The sequence below is a fragment of the Dama dama genome, chromosome 33 (assembly GCF_033118175.1).
Source record: "Dama dama isolate Ldn47 chromosome 33, ASM3311817v1, whole genome shotgun sequence".
In the NCBI taxonomy this organism is placed as follows: domain Eukaryota; kingdom Metazoa; phylum Chordata; class Mammalia; order Artiodactyla; family Cervidae; genus Dama; species Dama dama.
The window spans coordinates 7,453,825-7,478,098 of NC_083713.1; the positions used below are offsets into that span (position 1 = coordinate 7,453,825).

At 41.2% G+C, this 24,274-nt stretch overlaps 1 protein-coding gene across 7 annotated transcripts in view; it reads left to right on the forward strand.

Annotated features, from left to right (window-relative positions):
- SAP130 (Sin3A associated protein 130) overlaps window positions 1–24,274 on the forward strand; it is a 74,282-nt gene that overhangs the window by 40,168 nt on the left and 9,840 nt on the right. For 5 of the 7 annotated variants that reach the window (XM_061135631.1, XM_061135630.1, XM_061135632.1 and 2 more), the window contains 4 exons: window positions 4,713–4,817; window positions 14,925–15,283; window positions 20,277–20,525; window positions 20,688–20,813. In XM_061135631.1, coding sequence (XP_060991614.1) covers window positions 4,713–4,817; window positions 14,925–15,283; window positions 20,277–20,525; window positions 20,688–20,813 — 839 coding nt within the window. The remainder of the gene's footprint in view (window positions 1–4,712; window positions 4,818–14,924; window positions 15,284–20,276; window positions 20,526–20,687; window positions 20,814–24,274) is intronic. The other 2 variants (XM_061135634.1, XM_061135635.1) reach the window with 1 other exon arrangement.

The following is a 24,274-nucleotide window of genomic DNA, read 5'->3' on the forward strand; positions in this document are numbered from 1 at the left end:
ATACCAAAAAATTAAAGTGCCAGTTCAGGAGAACCCTGCCTTGGAAGAAGAGGGATCATAGTAAATTACCAAAACTTAAGAGTAACAGTTTCCTGATGTAACAAACCACAAAATGCATGGCACAATATGTGCAACGGACAAAATGCATGGCACAGTATGTGCAACGGACACACACTGGCACCAAGATAAGATATTTTGAAACTTCACAACACGGGACGCAGTGAGATCTGCCTTTCTCCCTTGCTTTGTCGTCTCCAAAGGCCCTTCTGCTGTACCTTCCGTGACCACCTGTACCATCCAAGTCCTCTGTGGCCTGACTTCTCTGAGCATGACTTTTTGCTTTAATTGTATCCTGGCTCTTCTCTGGGGTCTCAAAGGCCTTTTCCTCGACTCTCCCCAGAGTGGTGGCTATCTCTTCCTCCCCATCCCTTCCTGTCACTGTGCCCGGAGATGGGTGACTGTTCTCTTGGCACCTCATTGCCACTTTGAGTCCACTCTTCCTCAACAGCAGATCTGCTTCCTGGTCTGTATTTAAATTTCATAAAGTTTGCTATTGAAAAAGTAGTTTCACATAACCAGGTTCATCCAGACACAGTGAAAAGTTTTCCAATAACTGAATCAAATATCAGTTTTTATTTTTTATGTTTTTTTAAATGTTTCTTTTATTGTGGTAAAAGTCACATAATATAAAACATACTATTTTAACCATATTTAACGTACATTTCAGTGGCATTAAATACATTCACATTGTTGTACACCTCTCCCCATCATCCACCTCCCAAATTTTTCACCTTAAACTGAAGCTCTGGCTCCATTAAATACTAACTCCCCGTCCCCCCTGTCCCTTCACCCTTACAGTCCCTTCACCTCCTGGCCCCTGGCATTACCAGTGTACTTTCTAACTCTGTGAATTTGACTGTTCTAGTCAAATACCAGTTTTTAAATTCAAATTAACTTCAGTGAAACATTCTTTACTGTCTGAGCCACCAGGGAAGCTCCTAATGAAACATTCTTAAAAGTCCTGCTGGTCACTTGCATTTCCTTCCTTTCACGTGTTTAGTGGCCCCATGTGACTGGCAGCCACCTTGTTGGGACAGAATCAGGTTTGATTTAGAGATTGTGTGTCCTGCAGAAGGCACATAGTGTCTGGTTGTCACACTATCTTTAATGTAAAGAGAAATTTGATGTTTCCCAGCTCCGTGGCCTCTCAGTTGCTTGAATGTGTCCCTTGCATCCACCCTCCCTTAGCAGAGCACCCCCAGGGGCACAAGCATTCCTCGGTTCAGAAGTTGAGCAGTGTTTTCTGTACCCCAGTGGCCCACAGCCTACCTCCTTCCACATCCCTGGCAGCAAAACTGTGACTCAACAAGACTCAGCTGGAAGCCTGCAGCCTCTTGGTCCTTAACCACCTTTTCACTCTTCTAACTGCCTTTCCTGACATCTTTGTCTGCTCTCCCTGGTCCAGAGTCTGTGGTTCCATTGCGATCATTTCCTTGCATCCATCCTCAGGTTCCTTACCCTCCTCTTCGCTTTGTCAAAACCAGAGTTAAATCCTAATTTGTGTTATGCTGCCTGCATATGTGCAGCAGTGTGTTAGGGAGCACCACACTACCTGGTCCTGCTTAACCTCACACACCTCCACTGGGATCTCATGGTGGACCAGCGCTATCTGCTTTCTTCCACCACCTTTCCAGACAACCAGTTACCTCTGTTCTTTTCCAGGCTTCCACAGCTTCTTCCCACATTCACTAGTAGCTAATGAAAGTGCCACCTACTTTCTTGAGAAAATGGCAACAAGCACCAGAGAACTTCACAGACTAGCTGTCACATCTTACCTGCCAGCCTCTTTTCCCTGCCCACCTCCGTTTCCCAGTACAGGTGAGCTCCAGGGGTACCTCTTCAGAGCTCCGATCACAGCCTTCCTCATCTACTCCAGCTGCAGCTCTTCCTCTCTCTCTCCTTCTTCATCAGTTTTTTCTTGAAAGTGGATTATTTACATAAAAAGTATAATCTTGCTGTCACTTCTTCCATCTTAAAAAAAAAATTCTTCCATTAAGCCACTTTCTTCCATTCTCTCCCCCATTTTATTTCTCCTGTTTGCAATGAAAATAAAGGAGTTGTCTCTATTTGCTAGCACTACTTCTTCCAGTCTCTTTCTTTCTCTTTCAGCATTTTCACTGATGTATAGAAAACTGTGCAGATAATGTATGTACAGTGTAATGAGTTAGCACAAAGGGAACCCAATGTACATCTGTGTGATTGCCAGTACTTCCTCCCAAAGGTTACTAGCCAGTTTTTCTTCTTACCCTCTTTTGCCTCTTTTTGAGTTCCCGTAGAATCATATATACTTTTTGTGACTCAGGCATCTTTCACTTGGTTTTGGACAGTTCATCCATGTTACTACCTGTGATTATAACTTTTCAGTTGTTTACAATACCCTTATATAAGAATAGCATTATTTTTTCCATGGATCTTCATGTTTTTCCCAGTTTGGGGCTGTAATGTTATCCCAACGTCTTTCTACATCACCTTTGATAAGTCCATAGATGTAGTACCCCAGAAGGGGTTTGCTGGGATGTAGTCTGTGCTCATCTTCAGCTCTAGCACATAAGGCCAGCAGTTTGTTCGGGTGTTATACCCGTTTGCACTGTCACTAGCAGGGGAATCATTGCCCTTGTCATCACCAACACCTGTTATTTGGCACTCTTCGTAAGTTTGGTCATACTTGTGACCAAGTATATAGTATACTTATATACTATAAGTATATCTCTTTATGGGTTTGGGGGGGATTGTTTGTTTTCTGGGGTGGGAGTGGAGTTGGTCTTGCTTTTTTATTTTTTGTGTGGAAAGTTTAAACATAATACAAATTTGAACATAAGAATTTATTCCCATGATCCAACTTCAATTATTAACTTAGTCCATGTTTTATCTGTTTGCCTATCCACTCCCTTTTTTTTAACCAGCTCTTTTGTCCCTTGGAGTTTTCCCTTTCCCCCGCCATCTCTTTCCCTGAATTTGTCAGTTGTATCCCCATTGTGTTAGTTTCCTTAGGGCTGCTATAACAAATTATCACAAGTTTGGTGGTTTGAAACAACACAAGTTTATTCTCACAGTTGTGATGACTAGAAGTCTGATATCAACATGTTGGTTGGTTCCTTCTTGGGGAAAATCTACTCTGTGCCTCTTTCCCAGCATCTGGTGGCAGTTGGCAGTCCTTGGAGTTGCTTTGCCTGTGGATGCATCACTCCAGTTTCTGTTTCCATATTCATATGCCCTTGCCTCTGTCTCACATCTCCATCTCCTTTCTGTTGTGAGTCTTTGGATTTAGGACCTACCCTATAACTTTTTTGTTGTTGTTCAGTCGCCAGGTTGTATCCTACTCTTTGTGACCCTGTGGACTGTAGCACACAAGACTCCTCTGACGTCCACTGTCTCCCGGAGTTTGCTCAGATTCATGTCCATTGAGTTGATGATGCCATCTAACCATCTCATCCTCTGTTCCCCCTTCTCCTTTTACCTACCGTCTTACCCAGCATCAGGGTTTTTTCTAAGAGACTCTAAATCTAGAATGATCTTATCTCAAGATCCTTAACTTAGTTACATTTGCAAAGACCCTATTTTTTTACATTCACAAACACCAAGAATTAGGACTCCAGTGGATCATTTTAGGGAACACAGTCCATGCCCACCTCTCCCATTGCCTAGTTTCTTATTCTCTCTTCCACATTTTCCAAGTTGTTACTTTAATCTCAAGGCTTGGTTTTTCCCCCTTTTAGCAAAATTCCTTCATGAGTTGGCAGTTTAGTGTTCCGTTGTTAAGTTGCTAAGTGGCATCCAACTGTTCTTGTGACCCAGTGGACTGCTGCCCCCCAGGCTCCTCTGTCCTTGGAATTTCCTAGGCAGAAATACTGGAGTAGGTTGCCATTTCCTCCTCCAAAGGGCCTTCCCGACCCAGGGATCAAAGCCACACACCTGCACTGGCAGGTGGCTCTTCATCACTGGCCACCTGGGAAGCCTGGTCTTAGTGTTACACCAGGAGAAATACACTGTCTGGTGTCACCCTTTTTCGAGATATTAACAGCCTTCATGATCAGTATCTGAATTCATTGCATTGCAGAATGGTATGTTCTCATTCTAGACATTTTCTCTCAAACCACTTCTCTTCTAGCATTTGCTTCTACCACCCTGCCAAAACTGCACATCAGGATCATTTATGATTTCCACGTCACTCAGCTGTGGTCTGAGCCGCCGCATGTGGCCTCTCTACTACACGACACGTTTGATCACTAGCTACCTTAGTCGACTTTTTTCACTCAGCTTCCATTAACTTGCTTAGGTCAATATGAATACGTAGGTGTAATAATGATTGTGAATACTAAACGAATTTAAATTTTAAGTACAAAGGAAATGTGTAGGTAGAAAGTAGAAGAAGCAGGTAAGAGTCAAAATAGTTGCCTCCTGAAGAGAGACAGGGAGGAAGTGATGAAGGATGGGAAAGAGATCTGCTGTGTTTTATTAAAAGCTCTTTAGTACTATTTGACTTTCTAAATAATGTGCCTCTATTACATTGAGAGAACTTTCAAATCCATTAAAAAGCACCTGACAATGTAGTGCTTTAATTGTACCATAGACCCACGTAGTGGATGTGTAGTTCTTACCCTTCGAATGCCCGCAGACGCTTGGATTCCGGTCGTGTCTCTTGTCTCTTCTAGAATGGCAGTTCGGAAAACCCTCATTCCCCCTCAGCCTCCTGACGTGGCCAGCCCTCGCGTGGAGAGCTCTGTGCGGAGTACGTCTGGGTCGCCCAGGCCTGCAGGGTGAGCACATAATTGAGGACAGGAAAGTCTAGTAACATGTTTCAAACTTCACATAATTTGTCTATGTGCATCTAAAAAACCCATTTTCTAAGCTGTGTGATCTGGACACACTTCTCAACCTCTCTGGTCCTTAATTTCCTTATTTATGAAATGGGCATACTTATAATATCTTCCTCATAGGATTCCTGTGTATTCATAGCACTTAGAATAGAGCCTGCCTCATAGTAAACACCCAGTTCCTGGGTTGCTATCAAAATGGCATTCCTGGCATTGCTATCAAAAATGGCATTATGACGATAGTTAATTCATGCTATTTTATTTATCTTCTTAATTCTAAAAGTAGTATTTTGGAAAAGAAAATGAGACAATATAAAAATTAAGTATAAAGTAAAAATCTTTGTCCCATTCTCCACTCACGTCTCTAGTCCCACTCCCCAGAGTAATTTGTTACTGTTTTAGTCTCTAAGTCTTTGCAACCCCATGGACTGTATAGCCTGCCAGACTCCTCTGTCCATGGGATTTTCCAGGCAGGAATAGTGGAGTGGGTTGCCATTTCCTTCTCCAGGGGATCTTCGCATCCCAGGGATTGAACCTGCATCTCCTGCATTGGAAGGCAGAGTCTTTATCACTGAGCCACCTGGAAAGCAACCCCAGGGTAATATTAATTGGTTAAAGTTTTGTTAAGTGTCTTTCTACATCCTTTTCCACATACATGTGTAGATAGGCTGATAAATTCTTAAAAATAAGATTTTATTGATTGTTTATTATATGGCATTTTTTACTTACATTAGTAGTAGCTTACTGTGCTAATATATTTAGATCTACTTCTTCATAAAACTTCATTCAAAAAATTATGAATGCCATGTGTGTACTAAGTATCATTTCAGAATCCAGGTAAATAAAAGTGACTGAAACAAAGGGTCCATTCTCCTTAAGCTTACTGTCTAGTGAATGTAGAGAAATAATAAATATGTGAAGAAAAAGAAACCAGTGTAAAAGGAATATAAGTGATGGGAGAAGGGGTGATGACTTACAGAAAGGCTTCTCTGAGCAGAGGTTTTAAGAGCCACATGTTCCCTGATGTAAGACTGTGTTGGGCAGAGGAAAGAGGAGGGACCTGGACTTTGATGTAGGAGTACTTGCAGTCACCACTTTGTACATTAGTGCAAAAATGTACAAATAACTGTGTAACCAGAAACTGTACATGGTAATTTATAATTTTTCTGTGACCTTAAAAACATTTGTGAAAATATTAAAAACGCTCTTCCTATTTCTTTAGGGAATCTCCCTGGCGTAGGGATCAAACCCAAGTCTCTTTCATTGCAGGCAGCTTTTTTACCATCTGAACCACCAGAGAAACCCATAATATATAGGGAAATGGAAAAAAAAAATAGTAAAACTAAAGTTTACTTAGTACACTGTAACTGGAACATCAGAAGCACTGAGGATTAAAATGTTTTATTTCTTTCTAAAAACTCATCAAGAGTTCACCCTCTGTGTCCAAGGGTGTTAACACATGACAGGCACCCACAGGTTTGGTATCTGGATTTTCGTATCCCCTAGGGGATGAGTACCAAGGGACAGCTGTGGTTGGAACAGTGCTTGCCTTATTCACATTATATAACTTGTGATACAGAGCAAGAGTACTTCTGTGCTTTAGTGAATTGTCATATTGCTTTCTAAATTTGGATATGCCCTGACATTTTATCTTTTGTATTTTCAATATTGTAAATTTTCTCCAAGAGTTCCTTTAATGTGAGGTTTTTGCCAGTGTCACTTACAGGGACAGCTTATCTACCTTAACTAATCCTTGGAATCTGTGTGCACATTTCATAGTAGCATCTTTATCTGTGCAAGTGCAGATAAAGATTTCTCTTTGGAGAAATGTGTATTTAGGCTGTTAGGTGTTTTGAGCTGTTAGTAAATTTTTTGGTTTATTAGTCACATCATTTGCAAATATTTTCTCCCAGTCTGAGGGTTGTCTTTTCATTTTGTTTGTTGTTTCCTTTGCTGTGCAAAAACTTTTGGGTTTAAGTAGGTCCCATTTGTTTATTTTTGTTTTTATTTCCATTGCTGTGGGAGACAGATCAAATAAGATAATGCTGTGATTTATGTCAGAGTGTTCTGCCTATGTTTTCCTCTAGGAGTTATATAGTGTCCAGTTTCCCATTTAGGTCTTTAATCCATTTTGAGCTTATTTTTGTGTTTGAAGTTAAGGACTGATCTAATCTCATTTTTTGACATGTATGTAGCTGTCCAGTTTTCCAGCACCATTTGTTGAAGAGACTGTCTTTCCAGCATTGTGCAGTCTTGCCTCCTTTGTCATAGATTAATTGACCACAGGTGCATGATCTTATTTTTGGGTTTCTGTCCTGATCCGTTGATCTGTAATTCTGTTTTTGTGCCAGGACCATGCTGTTTGGACAACTGTAGTTTTGTAGTATAATCTGAAGTCAGGGAGTCTGATTCTTCCAGCTCCCATTTTCTTTCTCAAGATTGCTTTGGCTATTCAGGGTCTTTTGTGTCTCCAAACAAATATTGAGATTTTTGTTCTAGTTCTATGAAAAATGCCATTGGTAATTTGATAGGGATTGCATCGAATCTGTAGATTGCCTAGAGTAGTTCAGTCATTTTGACAATAGTGATTCTTCCAATCCACAGTCATGGTATATCTTTCCATCTGTTTATGTCTTCTTCAATTTCTTTCATCAACATCTTATACTTTTCCAAGTACAGATCTTTTGTTTCCTTAGATAGGTTTATTGATAGGTATTTCGTTCTTTTTGAGGTGGTGGTAAATGGAATTGTTTCCTGAATTTTCTCTTTCTAATCTTTTGTTGTTAGTGTATAGCAATGGAGCAGATTGCTTTGTGTTAATTTTGTAACCTGCAACTTTACCAGATTCATTGATGAGTTCTAGTAGTTTTTTGGTAGCATCTTTAGGATCTTCTGTGTCTAGTATCCTGTCATTTTGTCAACAGTGACAGTTTAACAAATTCTTGGCCAGTTTATGGAAACCCACTCCAGTATCCTTGCCTGGAAAATCTCATGGACAGAGGAGCCTGGTGGTCTGCAGTCCATGGGGTCGCAAAGTGTCGGGCATGACTGAGTGACTGACACACTTTCCAGTTTAGATTCCCTTTACTTCTTTTTCTTTCCTGATTGCTGTAGCTAAGACTCCCCAAATTATGTTGAATAAAAGAGGTGAGAATAGAATCCTTGTCTTATTCCTGGTTTTAGAGGGAACGCTTTCAGCTTTTCACTGCTGAACATGACTCTAGCTGTAGGTTTGTCGTATAAGGCCTTTATTATGTTAAGATATGTACCCTCTTTGCCCACTTTCTGGTCTTGGTATCAGGGTGATGGTGATCTCACAAATGAGTTTGGAAGTGTTCCTTCCTCTACAGTTTTTTGAAACAGTTTCAGAAGGATAGATGCTAACTTTTCTCTAAATGTTTGATTAAATTTGCCTGTGAAGCAGTCAGGTCCTGAACTTTCATCTGTTGGGAGGTTTTTAATCACAATTTCAATTTCATTGCTTTTGATTGGCTTGTCCTTCTCTTCCAGGTTGTCCATTTTGTTGGCATACTGTTGCTCATAGTAGTCTCATGATTCTTGGTATTTCTGTGGAGTCAGTTGTAATGTCTCCTTTTTCATTTCTCATTTTATTGATGTGAGTCCTCCCTTTTTTTCTTCATGAGTCTGACTAAAAGTTTATCAATTTTATCTTTTAAAAGAACCAGCTTTTAATTTCATTGATCTTTGCAACTGTTTTGTCTCCATTTCATTTATTCTGCTATGATCTTTATGATTTCTTTCCTTCTGCTAACTGGAGATGTTGTTGTTCTTCTTTCTCTAGGAGTTTTAGGTGTCAGGTTATGTGGTTTATTTGAGATTACTCTTGTTTCTTGAGGTAACATTGTACTACTATAAACGTCTCTCTTAGAGCTGCTTTTGCTGCATCCCGTAAGTTTTGCACCATTGTGCTTTAATTTTCGTTTGTCTCTAAGTGTTATTTTGTTTTCTCTAAATTTCTTCCGTGGTCCCATTGGTGGTTTAGCTGCATGTTGTTCAGCTGCCATGCATTTGTGTTTGTTACAGTTCTTTTTTTTGTTGTTGTTACAGTTCTTTTCTTGTACTTTATTTCTGATTTCATAGGAATTGTGATCAGAAAAGATGTTTGATATGACTTCAGTTTTCATAAATTTACCAAGGCTCACCTTATGATCCAACAAGTGGTCAGTCCTGGAGAATGTTACGTGTGCACTTGAGAAGAACGTGTAGCGTGCTGCTTTTGGTTGGAATGCTCTATGAACATTAGTTAAGTCCATCTGGTCTAACGTGTCATTTAAGGCCTGAGTTTCTTTATTAATTTTCTACCAGATAATCTGTCCATTGTTGAAAGTGGGATATTAAACTACCCCACTATTGTTGTGTTACTGTCTATTTATCCCTTATGGTTGTTGGTATTTGCCTTATATACTCAGGTGTTCATATATTGAGTGCATATATATTTACAGTTGTTATATTGTCTTCTTGGATTGAACCCCTGAGCATTATGCAGTGTCCTTCTTTTTCTCTTATAACAATATTTGTTTTAAAGTTTGTCTGATACAAATATTGTTACTCCACCTTTCTTATGATTTCCATTTGCATGGAATACTTTCTGCCATCTCCTTAATTTCAGTCTGTAAGTGTCCCTAGGTCTCACATGGGTCTTGTTTTTATTTTCATCCAACCAGTCTATGTCTTTTGGTTGGTGCATTTAATCCATTTACTCTAAGGCAGTTATCAATATATATGATTGTATTGTTGGTTCAGTAGCTAAGTCTTGTCTGACTTCTTGAAACGCCGTGGAATGTAGCATTCCAGGCTTCCCTGTCCTTCACTATCTCACAGAGTTTGTTCAGATTCATATCCATTGAGTTGATGATTATATCTAACCATTTCATTGTCTGCTAGCCTCTTTTTTGCTTTCAGTCTTTCCCAGCATCAGGGTCTTTACCAGTGAGTCAGCTCTTTGCATCAGGTGGCCAAAGCATTGGAACTTTTCAGCTTCAGCGCCAATCCTTCCAATGAATATTCAGGGTTGATTTCCTTTAGGATTCACTGGTTTGCTCTTCTTGCAGTCCAGGGAACTCTCAAGAGTCTTCTCTAGCACCACAGTTTGAAAGCATCAGTTCTTCAGTGTCAGCCTTCTGTATGGTCCAACTCTCACATCCACACATAACTACTGGAAAAACCATAGCTTTGCCTATACTGACCTTTGTCGGCAAAGTGATGCCTTTGCTTTTTAATACATTGTCTAGGTTTGTCATAACTATCCTTCTAAGGAACCAAGTGTCTTTAAATTTTGTGACTGCAGTCACTGTCCTCAGTGATTTTGGAGCCCAAGAAAATAAACTATGCCACCATTTCCACTTTCTCCCCATCTGTTTGCCATGAAGTGATGGGACCTGATGCCATGATCTTAATGTTTTGAATGTTGATTTTTAAGCCAGCTCTTTTACTTTCTTCTTTCACTTCCATCAAGAGGGTCTTTAGTTCTTCTTCACTTTCTGCCATTGTAGTGATATTATCTGCATATCTGAGGTCCTAGGTATTTCTCCCAGCGATCTTGATTCCAGCTTGGTATTCATCCAGCCCAGCATTTTGCACAATGTACTCTGCCTATAAGTTAAGTAGCAGGGTGACATTATACATCCTTTATGTACTCATTTCCCAAATTTGAACCAGTCCGTTGTTCCATGTCTATTTCTAAGTGTTGCTTCTTGACCTGCAAACAGGTTTCTCAGAGGACAGGTGAAGTAGTCTGGTATTCTTTCAGAATTTTCCGTAGTTTGTTGTGATCCACACAGCCAGAGGCTTTAGCCTAGTCAATGAAGCAGAAGTACATTTTTTTTGGAATTCCCTTGCGTTTTCTATGATCCAGCATGTGTTGCCAGTTTTATCTGTGGTTTGTCTATCTTTTCTGAATCTAGCTTGTACATCTGGAAGTTCTTGATTTATGTGCTGTTGAAGCCTAGCTTGAAGGATTTTGAGCATTACTTTGCTAGCATGTGAAATGAGTGCAGTTGTACAGTGATTTGAACATTTTTGGCATTTTCTTTCTTTGGGATTAGAATAAAAATTGATCTTTTCCTGTGGCCACTACTGAGTTTTCCAAATCTGCTGGTATATTGAGTGCAACACTTTTTAACAGCATCATATTTTAGGATTTGAAATGGCTCAGCTGAAATTTCATCACCTGAACTAGCTTTGTTCGTAGTAATGCTTCCTAAGACCCACTTGACGTCACACTCCAGGATGCCTGGAGTGTGATCACATCATCATGGTTATCCAGGTCATTAAAGACCTTTTTTGTATAGGTCTTCTGTTTATTTGTGCCACCTCTTCTTAATCTCTTCTGCTTCTGTTAGGTCCTTGCCTTTCTGTCCTTTATTGTGCCCATCTTTATATGAAATGTTCCCTTGCTATCTCTAATATTCTTGAAGAGATTTCTAGTCTTTCCCATTCTATTGTTTTCCTCTATTTCTTTGCATTGTTCACTTAAGGCTTCCTTATCTCTCCTTGCTATTCTCTGGAACTCTGCATTCAGTTGGGTATATCTTTCCCTTTCCCCTTTGCCTTTCACTTCTCTTCTATTTTCTGCTGTTTATAAGACCTCAACCAGTTTGCCTTCTTGCACTTCTTTTTCTTTGGGATGGTTTGGTCACCAAGTCTTGTATCTTGTTACAAACCTCCATCTATAGTTCTTCAGGCAATCTGTCTGTCAGATCTAACCCCTTGAGTTTCTTTGTCACCTCCATTGTATAATCATAAGGGGATTTGATTTAGGTCATACCTGAATGGTTTAGTGGTTTTTCCCTACTTTCTTCATTTTAAACCTGCGTTGTGCAATAAGGAGCTCAGGATTGGAACCACAGACAGCTCCATGTCTTGTTTTTGCTGAGTGTATAAGAGTTTCTTCATCTTTGGCTGCAAAGAATATAATCAGTCTAATTTCAGTTTTGACCATCTGGTGATGTCCATGTGTAGAGTCATCTCTTGTACTGGTGGAAGAGGGTGTTTGTTATGACCAGTGTTTTTTCTTGGCAAAACTCTGTTAGCCTTTGCCCTGCTTCATTTTATACTCCAAGGCCAAACTTACCTGTTACTCCAGGTATCTCTTGGCTTCCTCCTTTTGCATTCAAATCCCCTACAATGAAAAGGACATTTTTGGGGGGTATTAGTTCTCAAAGGTCTTATAGGTCTTTGTAGAACTATTCATCTTCGCTTCTTCAGCATTGGTATTTGGGACATAGACTTGGATTACTGTGATGTTGAATGGTTTGCCTTGGTAACTAACAAAGATCATTCTGTCGTTTTTGAGACTGCACCCAAGTGCTGCATTTTGGATTCCTATATTGACTATTGAGGGCTACTTCATTTCTTCTAAGGGATTCTTGCCCACAGTAATAGATGAAATGGTCATCTGAATTAAATTTGCCCATTCTGGTCCATCTCCTGCTTGACATGTCCAGTTTATCTTGATTTATGACCCTGACATTCCAGGTTCCTATGCAGTATTATTCTTTACAACATCAGACTTTACTTTCACCACCAAACACATCCACAACTGAGTGCCATTTCTGTTTTGGCCGAGCCTCTTCATCCTTTCTGCAGCTGTTTCTCTGCTCTTCCCCAGTAGCATATTGGACACCTGCCAACCTGGGGGGCTCATCTTCCTGTGTCATATCTTTTTGTCTTTTCATACTGCTCCCTGGATTCTCGAAGCAGGAACATCGAAGCAGTCTGCTGCTGCCTCCTCCAGTGGGGTGTGTTTTGTCAGAACTCTCCGCCATGACCTGTCCACCGTGGTTGGCCGTGCATGGATGTTCTGGCTCGTAGCTTCATTGAGTCAGACAAGGCTGTGATCCTTGTGATCATTTTTGTTAGCTTTTTGTGATGTGTTTTTTGTTCTGGAGGGTGTGGTATTGTAGCACTTGATTCTTCTGGATAAGAGGCTTGTGCGGCCTTCCTGATGGGAGGGACTGTACACGGGGAAAACTAGGTCTTACTCTGATGGGCCAGACAATGCTCATTAAGTCTTTAATCCACTGTCTGCTAGTGGGTGGGGCTCTCTACCTCCCTGTTAGTTGCTTGGCCCGAGGCGCCCCAGTCCTGGAGTCATACAGGCTCTATGGTAAGGCTGAAGGCTACCTTCAAAAGCGTCTGTGCCAACGTGCACCTCCCAGGACTGCTGCTGCCAGTGCCCCGTCCCTGAGGCAGGCCACTGCCAATGCAGGTCTCCTAGTGGGGTCACTGTTCCTTCTCCCTGGGTCCTGGTGCGCACGTTGTTTTGTTTGTGCCCTACAAGCATCTCCGTTTTCACCAGTCCTGTGGAAGTTCTGTAATCAAATCCTGCTGTCCTTCAAAGTTGGATTCCCGGGATTCCCATCCCTTTGCCGAATTCCCAGGTTGGGAAGTCTGGTGTGGGTGGGGCCTAGATCCTTTGCAGTGGGAGAATTTCTTTGGTATTGTGGGTCTTCTGTCTGGGTCACCCACCCAGCAGGTATGGGATTTGATTTTAACATGATTGCGCCCCTCCTACCATCTCGTTGCAGTTTCTCCTTTGTCCTTGGACATGGAGTATCATTTTTTTGATCCAAACATCCTCGTGTCAGTGGTTGTTCAGCAGCTAATTGTGATTTTGGTGTTCCCACAGATGAGTGCACATTTGGAAATCGCCTTTCTGCTTTCTTTTTCAATGAATTTGACTACTCTAGGTACCTCATATAAATGGAGTTCTGCAGTACAATCACCCCCTCGATATCCCTGGGGCATTCATTGCTTCCATAACCCATACCATTGCAGATACCAAAATCCATACACGCTCAAGCCCCTTATATCAAATGGCACATTATTTGCATGTAACCTATGCATCTCTGGATTACTTAGAATACATACAGTATCATTGCTGTGTAAATCATAGCAAGTATGCAGCAAGTTCAAATTTTGCTTTTTGGAACTTTCTGGAATTTTTTTTCCCTGAATATTTTCCGTTCCCTGCTGGTTGGATCCACAGATGTGGAGCCTGCCAGGGATACAGAGTGCCAACTGTGTTTGTCTTTGTGATTGGCTTGTTTTACTTAGTACAGTGTCCTGAGATGCACCCCTCAGGTGGTTATTTGGTTTTTCTTTCCAGTCTGTGCCTTGTCTTCTCAACCTCTTGTAATAGTCTTTAGCATAGCAGAAGTTTTGAATTTTGATGATGCCCAATTTGTCTGGTTTTTTTTCTTCTATGGATTATGCTTTTAGTATCATGTCTAAGAATTCTGATCATAAAAGTTTCATGGTTTTACATTTTTGCATTTAGATTTCTGATCCCTGTTTAGTTCATTTTTTGAGGTCTCAGTCAATATTGAATTTTTTGCCTATACAAGTCCAGTTGTTTTTGGCCTTGAGCTTGTGGGGTATTATCTTGTGTTGCTTTTGATACTTTTGAATTTTCAGTAGTAGTAATATAAATAGGCAAACTTTTACAGCTGTTAAATGAAATATTTGACTTAAAAAATGTCTGAGAAGAATTTGTAAGGACATTAATTTTGTTGTATAAAGCTGACAAAAATCAATACATTTTTGAACACTATATTTGTAGGTGTCTGAAGTATCTCTGATGAAACATATACTGGAAAGTTATAGGAGTGGTGCCTGTGGGTAGAGGGCTGGGTATGCAAAGTGGAGGGAAGTTATTCTCAATTTGTATTGTTTTGTATCTGCTCAATTTTTAAAGCTCCTAAGGCAACATACACAGTAACAAATTCTTGGAGGGAAAAATACACTAGTTTGATGAAAACTGATTGCCTTTCAGTGAAGTGACTTTCAGTAATTTCTTTAAATTGTTCTTTGTTTTCTAAGTTAATTTTATTACTGCCTATAAGAACTTGATGGCAATGGTTCTAAAACTTGAATTCCCTATAAAAGTTACCTTAAAGTTCAACTTCTAAAATCAAGGAATAGAGTTTTAGCTGTGCTGTGTGTTGGACAAATATTCACGTTCTGAGATGATCCAAGTTAAGTAAATTTTCTGTTGTTTGCTACATCATCTTTGCTTTTGTTTTTCAGTGCCAAACCCAAGTCAGAAATCCACGTATCGATGGCCACTCCAGTCACTGTGTCTATGGAGACCTTGTCCAGTCAAAATAGCGACCAGCCCACCATTGCAGTCCCACCCACCACTCAGCAGCCTCCACCAGCCATTCCAACCATGATTGCAGCAGCTAGCCCCCCGTCACAACCAGCGGTCGCCCTTCCAACCATTCCTGGAGCAGTTCCCATCACTCCACCCATCACTACCATTGCCGCCGCCCCTCCGCCATCAGCAGCTGTGGGTGGCAGTCTCTCTTCTGTTTTGGGCCCTCCTGTACCTGAGATAAAAGTTAAAGAGGAAGTGGAACCAATGGACATCATGAGACCAGTTTCTGGTACGTTCATTTGTAGGATACTTTTTGCTGGCAATTGCTTCTTCCCCTTTTCTTACTGTCCTCAAGAGTCCAAACTTTTGTATGACCCTCAGTCTGGAAGCCTGACTACTAGATGCCCATTTGAAATTTCCATTTCATTAGTTTTTAATAAATAGAAAAAAGCATCCTTTTCAAAACTGAAACCATATTGCTGCCATTTTTGTAATTAATTTTATTTCTCACCCAAATCAATGAAAAGATTGTTTCCCCAAGAGTATCTTTAAACATAGCTTCTCATATTCATTAAGGAAGTATTACCACACAAAGAGGATCACAGTACTGTTGACTTAAAGCATAGTCATGATCTAAAAGTTGAGAGTTATGTTTTATTCAGTGGAAATTTTTAGGACTTTTAGCCTGGGAGACAGCATCTCAAGTTACCCTTAAAGAGCTGCTCTGAGGAGGCAGGGGGAGGAGTCAGGTTATATAGACGTTTGCAACACGGGGCAGGTAGTCTGAACTTTGAAAATATTTTTGCAAATTGAAGAAAACTAGATATCTCAAGTTAAGGAATTTAGCGCTTTTCTGTGTGCAGAAAGATGAGAAAGTCTGGGCTCACTGAAATCATTCCTTTCATATGTATCTCAGCTATCTGTGGCCAGGGTCCTTCATTTCTCCTCAGTGCTTACCACCTGCCAAATCACAGGTATAGTTCTCCTTCCTGCTTCTCTTGGAGAGCTAGATGAGTGTGACATCCTTGTTGATTCATATGGCAGGTAACACTCCATTTCTCAATGTGATTATAGCTAAGTGCCGATTAATTTATGATTTATTTCCTGCCAGTTTTTTTTTTTTTTTTTTTTGCCTTGTGTATGCAATAAAGTAAGATTTGCATTGTTTAAAAATAGCCTCTTGATAAACATTATTTATGATTAGTAAAATCCCAGAAGTACCACTCCCTTTTTCTTTTCTTCTCAACTCTAAACTTCCAGTTTGTAAAAAGGCAGGTCACTTTAGAGATTTTCTTTCTGTTTGCTTGGAATTCTGGGCATTTGTTTGTTTGTTTGGGCTTTTGTTGTTTTGGGCGTGTTTTTGGCTGTGGTCCTTGTTTAGACAACAAATCTTTGTTGTGGTACTCAGGATCTTCACTGTTGCGTGTCAGATCTTTCATTGCAACACATGGCCTAGTTGCCCCATGACATGTGGGGTCTTAGTTCCCTGCCAAGGGAACCAAACCCATGTCCCCTGCGTTGGAAGGCAGGTTCTTAACCACTGGACTGCCAGGGAAGTTCCTGTTTTCTGTTTTTTCCATTATTTATTGTGGAGTCTTATTTTTCTTGACTATAAAAGTAGCATTCAGTGTATGAAATTTATATACAACAGACAAAGCCAAAGTGAAAAGCAAGTCACTTTTTGCCATAGTTACCTAGTATTACCCTCTACCATTTCAGCATGAAGGCCCCCACCTCCCATAACATACGTTCAGTTAATAGGTGTGGTCATGCTGTGCCTACAGTTTGTAAATCTGCTGTGTATTTATTTGCTTATTTACTTCCATTTATAATGTCATGAAACATCCTATATGGTAACACCCTATGATTCCTCAGCACTTCTGTTGAAAGATGTTATGGGTCACCCTGGAGGGGAAATGAAATGTTGTTCATCTGCTCTGTCATCCTTCTAGATAGTTCCTCTTGCCTTTCCATACTGGGAATCTGGTCCTAGTTCTTCCTCAAATTGTCAGGCTCGGCACCAGCCTTGGTTCTCTCCGGCTCTTCACGAGGCACTGTGTACAGATCATCCACATCTTCCATCTTCTTGGAGATTGCATTTTAGCAAGAGTGGTAAGCAGTAAAATAAAGGACAAAATGTAAGGGAAAGTTAGGGCTGGATGTGTGATTTTTTTTTTAAGAGTTTTAAAGGGAAAGCTTTACCAAAGAAATGATTTTTGAATAGAGACATTAAAGAGATTAAATGCTGGCCGTGAGAGTATCTGGAAAAAAAGCATTTCAGACTAAGAGAGCAGTAAATGTAAAAGCCTAAGACAGGAACATGCCTCTTGTGCTCAACAAATAGCACAGAGGCATTGACAGATGGAGCTAAGTAAGCGAGGGGAGTAGGAGAGAGAAGGCCAGAGATGCGGGGTCAGGACTGAGAGCTTGTGAGCCTCTGTAAGGACTGTGACTTTGCTGAGGGAGCTGCAAGCTGTGAGAGGGTTCTGAGTAGAGGAGGGACTTGAGCTCACTTCTGTTTCTAATAGACCACTCTGGTTGCTCTGTAGAAAAAAGACTGGGAACAAGATTAGAATTAGGGAGATGTGTTTAGAGGCTACGGCTTTAACAGCAGGGACCAGCGAAGGTTTCAGCCAGGGTAGTAGCAGTACCAGTGGTGTGACCTGGTGAGAGTATAGATATATTATTGAAGAACTGAGAGAACTTCTTTAAAGAGGGATATTGTGCGTGAGGAACAGCATCGGGGGAAACTAAAGGTTTTGATCTTAGTAACTGGAAGCATTGACTTCCCAGGTGGCACAGTGGTAAAGAATCCATATGCCACTGCAGGAGGCGCAAGAGACACAGGTTCGATCCCAGGGTCAGGAAAATCCCTTGGAGTAGGACATGGCACCCCACTCCAGTATTCTTGCATGGAAAATTCCATGGTCAAAGGAGCCTGGCAGGCTGCAGTCGTGGAGTCTCGAAAAGAGTCAGACATGACTGAGCGACCGAGTACAAACACAAAGGGGCCATTAATTTTATTACAACAGTCATCAATATAAAACCCCCTGCTATATCACAATACCAAACCCCCCTATTCCTGTGATCCGTATTAATTACTGCCAAACTAGAAACCCTCATCTTCAGTACAGCAGGGGGCCTCCATTGTGTAGGGAGAAATTAGGAGTGAGTTTTTGCTCTGGTGAGTTTGAGTTAGACTTTCAAGTAGTCTGATCTGTAAGCCTAGCTTTTGGGAGAAAATTAAGTTGCCAGTGTAAATTGGGGAGTTGCCATTGTATGTATGAATTGTGTTTAAAGCCAGGAGCCTGGCTGGATAGTGGATAGGATCTTCTGAAGAATGAGTGCTGATAAGAAACAGAAGTGGCTGGAAACGGAGCCCCGGGGCACTGCAGCATTTTGAGAAAGGAGGAGAGTCCGGAACCAGCACAGGAGACTGAGCGGACAGGCGGGAGTGATAGGAATAAAACATGGAGTGTGTGATGTCCTGGACAGCCGGGACAGGAGTCACAGCTGCTGAGAGATGGAGTACGGTGAGGACTGAGCAGCGACCATTGGGTGTAACAACATGCAGGTCATGCAGATCATGCAGATCTTGAGAAGAGCAGTTGCCATGTAATCATATCGGGTCACTGTGGGGTGTGGGTTCAGGAGAAAGCTGGGAGATAACTGTGAGAGACATTGAGTATAAACAGCATTTGAGGGACTTGTTATAAAGCACTAGAAAAAGGAAGGACAATACCTGAAGGGAAATGATGCCAAGAGAGTTTTCTTTCTGGCCACGCTGGGTCTTCATTGCTGCACACGGGCTTTCTCTGGTTGCTGTTCTTTGTCATGGTGCACAGACTTCTCATTGTGGTTTCTCTTGTGGATCACGGGCTCTAAGCATGTGTGCCTCAGTAGTTGTGGCATGGGGGATTTTCCCAGACCAGGGATCGAATTCATGTCCCCTGCATTGGCAGGTGGATTCTTAACCACTGGACCACCAGGGAAGTCCCAAAAGTTATTTTTAAGACAGAACAAATGAGTTTTGTATGTTCATAGTTGGAGAGTTAGGTTTAACCTGTGGTACTTTTTGTTTAATGAGTGCAGCATAGCATGAGAAGAGACTGTAAGTGAATAAATAAAATTGATAGGAGAGCTAAAACCCAGTGATAGGAGTGAGAAGATATTAGAGGAATGAATGACAGCAAAAAACTACTATGATTAATGGAAAATAGTTCTTAATGGTGTATAAGAATTGTTGGAGGTGAGTTGCTAAGGGAAGTGACCTGGAAAGGGAGTCGCTTTTGACTGGAAAGTCAGATGTTAGAAATTGAGATTTGATGACCGAGTTAAGGCTGTGACTGTTGGGAATGGATGGCTGAGGAATGGTGGAAGGAAAGGATGGGACAAGGATACAGTAGAAGAGTTGAGGTGAACTTTTATCATGAATTGCAAGTCGCCAGATATATGGTCCATACAAGCCCAAGCAAATGTTGTTGACTTTGTATCTAGAATGCTCTTTATCCGGAGGCACTGGACTGACTGTGCTCTGAAACCAGACTGCCTCTGTCAGTGCCCAGCTCTCCATCTTTCTCTTTGTGTGATGTATGCCACATTTTCTCATCTTTAAATTGAGGGATGATATTGTCTACTTACTCAGATTATTTTTTAAGATTATATGAGGTAATGGGTTATTTCTTAGAAACTACTGCTGAAAGACTTGAAAAATACTGGCTTGAACATGTAAGTTTTTATTGTTTCCCTTGAAGTGAATCCTGAAGCAGACAGTCCAGGCATGATATGTGGATTCCATAAAATCTTTAGGGATCCAGACTTCTACCACCCCTAGCATTTGACCCTAATGCTCTTGATTCAAGATAGCTGCTGAAACTCCAGCTATCCCATCTGAGTTCCAGGGTCACAGGAAGAAGACACGGAGTGGGTAAGGCATTCTTTCTTTTAAGGAAACTTCTTAAAATTTCTGCAGAGCACTAGGATTTTCATTTCAAATAGCCATATCATACTGTAAGGGAAGCTAGTAAATATGGTCTTTCAGCTGAGCGGTAGTGTGCCCATTTCAGGGTGAGGGGTACTTGTACTAAGGGAGATGAAGGTGTGAGGTGTCAGAGAGCAGTGGGCAACCTCTGCCACAGTTAGAGTGCTTTAGCGCCGTCCTGGGCACGTCTAAATGTTAGCTCTCTTTTCTGTCTGTGTTAACTTTCTCTGTGGTGGAGATCAGCTGACACTGTCCACCGTGTTTGGGTTCTCACACATGTGCAACCTGTTTCCTATGACAGCAGTTCCTCCTCTGGCCACCAACACTGTGTCTCCGTCTCTGGCATTGCTGGCTAACAACCTGTCCATGCCTACAAGTGACTTACCCCCTGGTGCTTCACCAAGGAAAAAGCCTCGGAAGCAGCAGCACGTGATTTCAACAGAAGAAGGGGACATGATGGAGACCAACAGTACTGACGACGAGAAGTCCACTGCCAAGAGCCTTCTGGTGAAGGCAGAGAAGCGCAAGTCTCCTCCCAAGGAGTATATTGGTAATGCTCACTTGAGTTAGCTTTTGTCATGGAAGGCTTCCCTGAGGCTGTTTACAAGAGCTAGATTTCACTTACAGCTCATCTGCAGAAATTGTACCAGCAATATTGTTGCAAATATATAGTAAGCTATATAATGTTTTCTTTTTCTTCTCACTTAAATAGATGAAGAAGGTGTAAGGTATGTGCCAGTGCGTCCAAGACCTCCCATTACTTTGCTCCGTCACTATCGGAACCCCTGGAAAGCTGCTTACCACCACTTTCAGCGGTACAGTGATGTCCGGGTCAAAGGTCAGTTTTGCCAGAAATGGTTAGTGTTGACTCATGCAGTTAGTCTTTCACTCAGCTGTGTTAAAGTCACAGTAGAATGAAAAGACAGAATCACAATTTTCCAGCTTCAAAAAGAATCCCGTCAGTTTTGTTATGAATCTCAAGACTTTATTGTTTACTCTTAATCATGATATACAGTTGAGCATAAAATTTGGAGAATTATCCTTTGCCTTAGAAAGCTATATGTACTTTACTGGAAACACAGTCTAATGAATAAGTGACTGCCTATGTTGCCAGCTCCCCACGTAGTGACAGATGACCTCCTTAGCCCCTAAAGTAGTTGAAGAGGAGCTATACTAGATTGTTACAGGACATAGACCACAGTAGTCCCAGGATGCTCAGATGTGCATTCAGCATAAGCCCTAGGAAGTGTATTTTCCAAAAGACCTTTTGTTTAACATATGTGAAACAAAAGATCCTTTGTTCAGCATTTGTTCAAACATATGTGGGATGATCTAACGTAAGCACACAGTAAATGTTTTTGTGATTGTTGAACTTGAGAATAACATTCTAATAAGCCCACTTATAGTGAAAATGACTGATAGCAGTTTGCTTGAATCTGCAAATATTTCTATGGATAGACTTCAAGTGTTATTAATCTCAAATATAATCATTGTATAGAGAAGTGTGAGTTTTCAGAGAATTGGCCATATTTCCCATTCCCTCAAATAAATTGTATTTGGAAGCTTCTCCGAGGGTTCCCTTGAAGCCTCAAGGTGAGTCCAAGTTAGATGGTGTGGACTAAAGCCTTTGAGCAGGAGTAAAGATCCTGACAGTTCAGTCTCTGAATGGAAGCACAGAGATGGCTGCACTGCCCAGCTTTTCTTCCTCATGAGTGTACCCTGAGTGTAGAAAAGAGGGTGAGACTTCCAAAGAGAAATCAGAGAATGTTGTCCTTTGGTGAAAGTAGGATATGAGCCACCAAACATTTCTTCACACCACAGAATTCCATATTGTAGCAGGAAAATATTTACAGTTTCCCTAATAACATTTTAAGCCATTAAAGAAAATACTGCTTATTGGAATTCACTCTTCATAAGCTATCTCAAGAAAAGTAATTTGACAGCTGAAAATATTGATGATTCCTAAATCTTCTGTTCAAATATGTATGTATTAATCACTTTGTGCCAAGTCTCTTGACTATTAAACTTTAATTGAACTGTTTTGCCTAAGCTCTAAACAAGTAAAGACAGAGTACTGAAAACAGGTAATTCACTTGAAAAGAAAAAAGAAATGGCAAGAAGCACAAGAAACAAACAGAAAACAGACAACCTGGCAGACTTAGCCTTACATATCAGTAATTATCTTAAGTGTGAATAATCTAATATATCAGTTAAGACACAGATTGGCAGAGAGAATGAAAAAAAGATCCAACTGTATTCTGTCTATAAGAAACAGACTTCAGAGGAAAGAAAATTACCAGAAATGAAGAAAGGCATTACATACTGATTTTAAAAATAGTCAACTAAAACCAAGAGCTTCAGAAATATGAGGCAGAAACAGCTGAAAGAAATAGTAGGCAAATATGTAGCTATAGGTAGAACTTCAACATACTCGTCTCAGTGATTGATAGAAGCACTTGATAGAGAATCAGCAAAAATATGCAAGAAGTGAATACCACAAACCAACATTTAGTAGACATTTATAGGACACTTGAACTGCAGCAGAATACATATTCTCTCAAGATGCACATAGACCTTATTTAGGATCATAAACCTCAACAATTTGGGGAAAATTGAAATCATGTAGAGTATCTTCATTGGCCATGATAGACTCAAACTAGAAACCAGTGACAGATAACAGAAAAACTTCCAGCCCATGGAAATTAAACATGGGGATGGCCATGGCTCGCTATAGGGACCAAGATACTGGCGGCAGCAGTCCTGAGGAGTGCTCGTTGGTAGGAGCCCTCCCAGAGGCTGCCACCAGCTCCACCCAGCAACCTCCAGGCTCCCGTGCTGGAGTGCCTCGAGCCAAGTAACCAGCGGGACAGGAGCACAGCCCCGCCCATCAGCTCATGCTCGGGCTGTCACTCCAGTCCTGTCTGACCCTCTGATCTGGTGGTATAGCTCTCCAAGCTCTTCTGTCCATGGGATTCTCAAGGCAAGAATGCTGAGTTTGGTTGCCGCTTCCCACTCCAGAGGATCTTCCTGACCCAGGAATCAAACCTGCCTCTCTTGCATCTTCTTCATTGGCAGGGGGTTCTTTACCACTAGTGCCATCCAGCAGACAGCTTAAGTCTTCTGGAGCACAGCCCTGACCACCAGAGGGACAGGACCCAGCTCCACCCTCCCCTGGGCAGGAGCCAGTCCCTCCCATTAGGAAATCTGCACAAACCTCTTAGACAGCCTCATCCACCAGAGAGCAATAGCAGAAGTAGCAGCTACAGTACTGCAGCCTGCGGAATGGAAACCACAGTCACAGGAAGCTAGACAAAATGAGACAGCAGAGGAGCGTGTCCCCCGTGAAGGAACAAGATAGAACCCCAGAAGAACAGCTAAGTGAAGTGAAGAGAGGCAGCCTACCAGAAAAAGAGTTTGAAATAATGATAGTGAAGAAGATCCAGCACGGAAAAAATATAGAGGCGTAGGTCAAGAAGATACAAGAAATGTTTTACAAAGACCTAGAAGAGCTAAAGAACAAAGATGAGCAACACAGTAACTAAAATGAAAACTACCCTAGAAGGAATCAATGGCAGAATAACTGAAGCAGGAAAACGTATGCGTGATCTAGAAGGCAGAATGGTGGAAATCACTGCCATAAAACAGAACAAAGAAAAAAGAATGAAAAGAAATTAAAACGGTCTGAGAGACCTCTGAGACAACATTAAATGTACCAACATTCACATTACAGGGGTCCCAGAAGAGAGAGAGAAAGGACCTGAGAAAATACTTAAAGACATAATAGCTGAGAACTTCCCTAACATGGGAAGGGACACAGTCACCGAACTCTAGAAAGCACAGAGTCCCAGGCAGGAAAAACCCAAGGAGGAACACACCAAGACACACAGTAACTTTTGTCAAAAAGACAAAAATAAAACATTAAAAGCAACAAGGGGAAAACAACAGATAACATACATGGGAATTCCCAGAAGGTTATCAGCTGATTTCTCAGCAGAAACTTTGCAGGCCAGAAGGGAATGGTGCGATATACAATATATTTAAAGCGATGGAAGGAAAGAACCTACAACCAAGAATACTCCACCCAGCAAGGCTGTCATTCAGAGGCAATGGAGAAATCAGAAGCTTTACAGACAAGTAAAAGCTGACAAAATTCAGCACCACCAGACCAGCTTTGCAATGAATTCTAAAGGAACTTCTCTTAAGTGGAAAAGACCACAACTAGAAACAAGAAAATTGCCAATGGAAAAGTTCACTGGTAAAGGCAAATGTACAGTAAAGGTAGGAAGTCATATCCACACA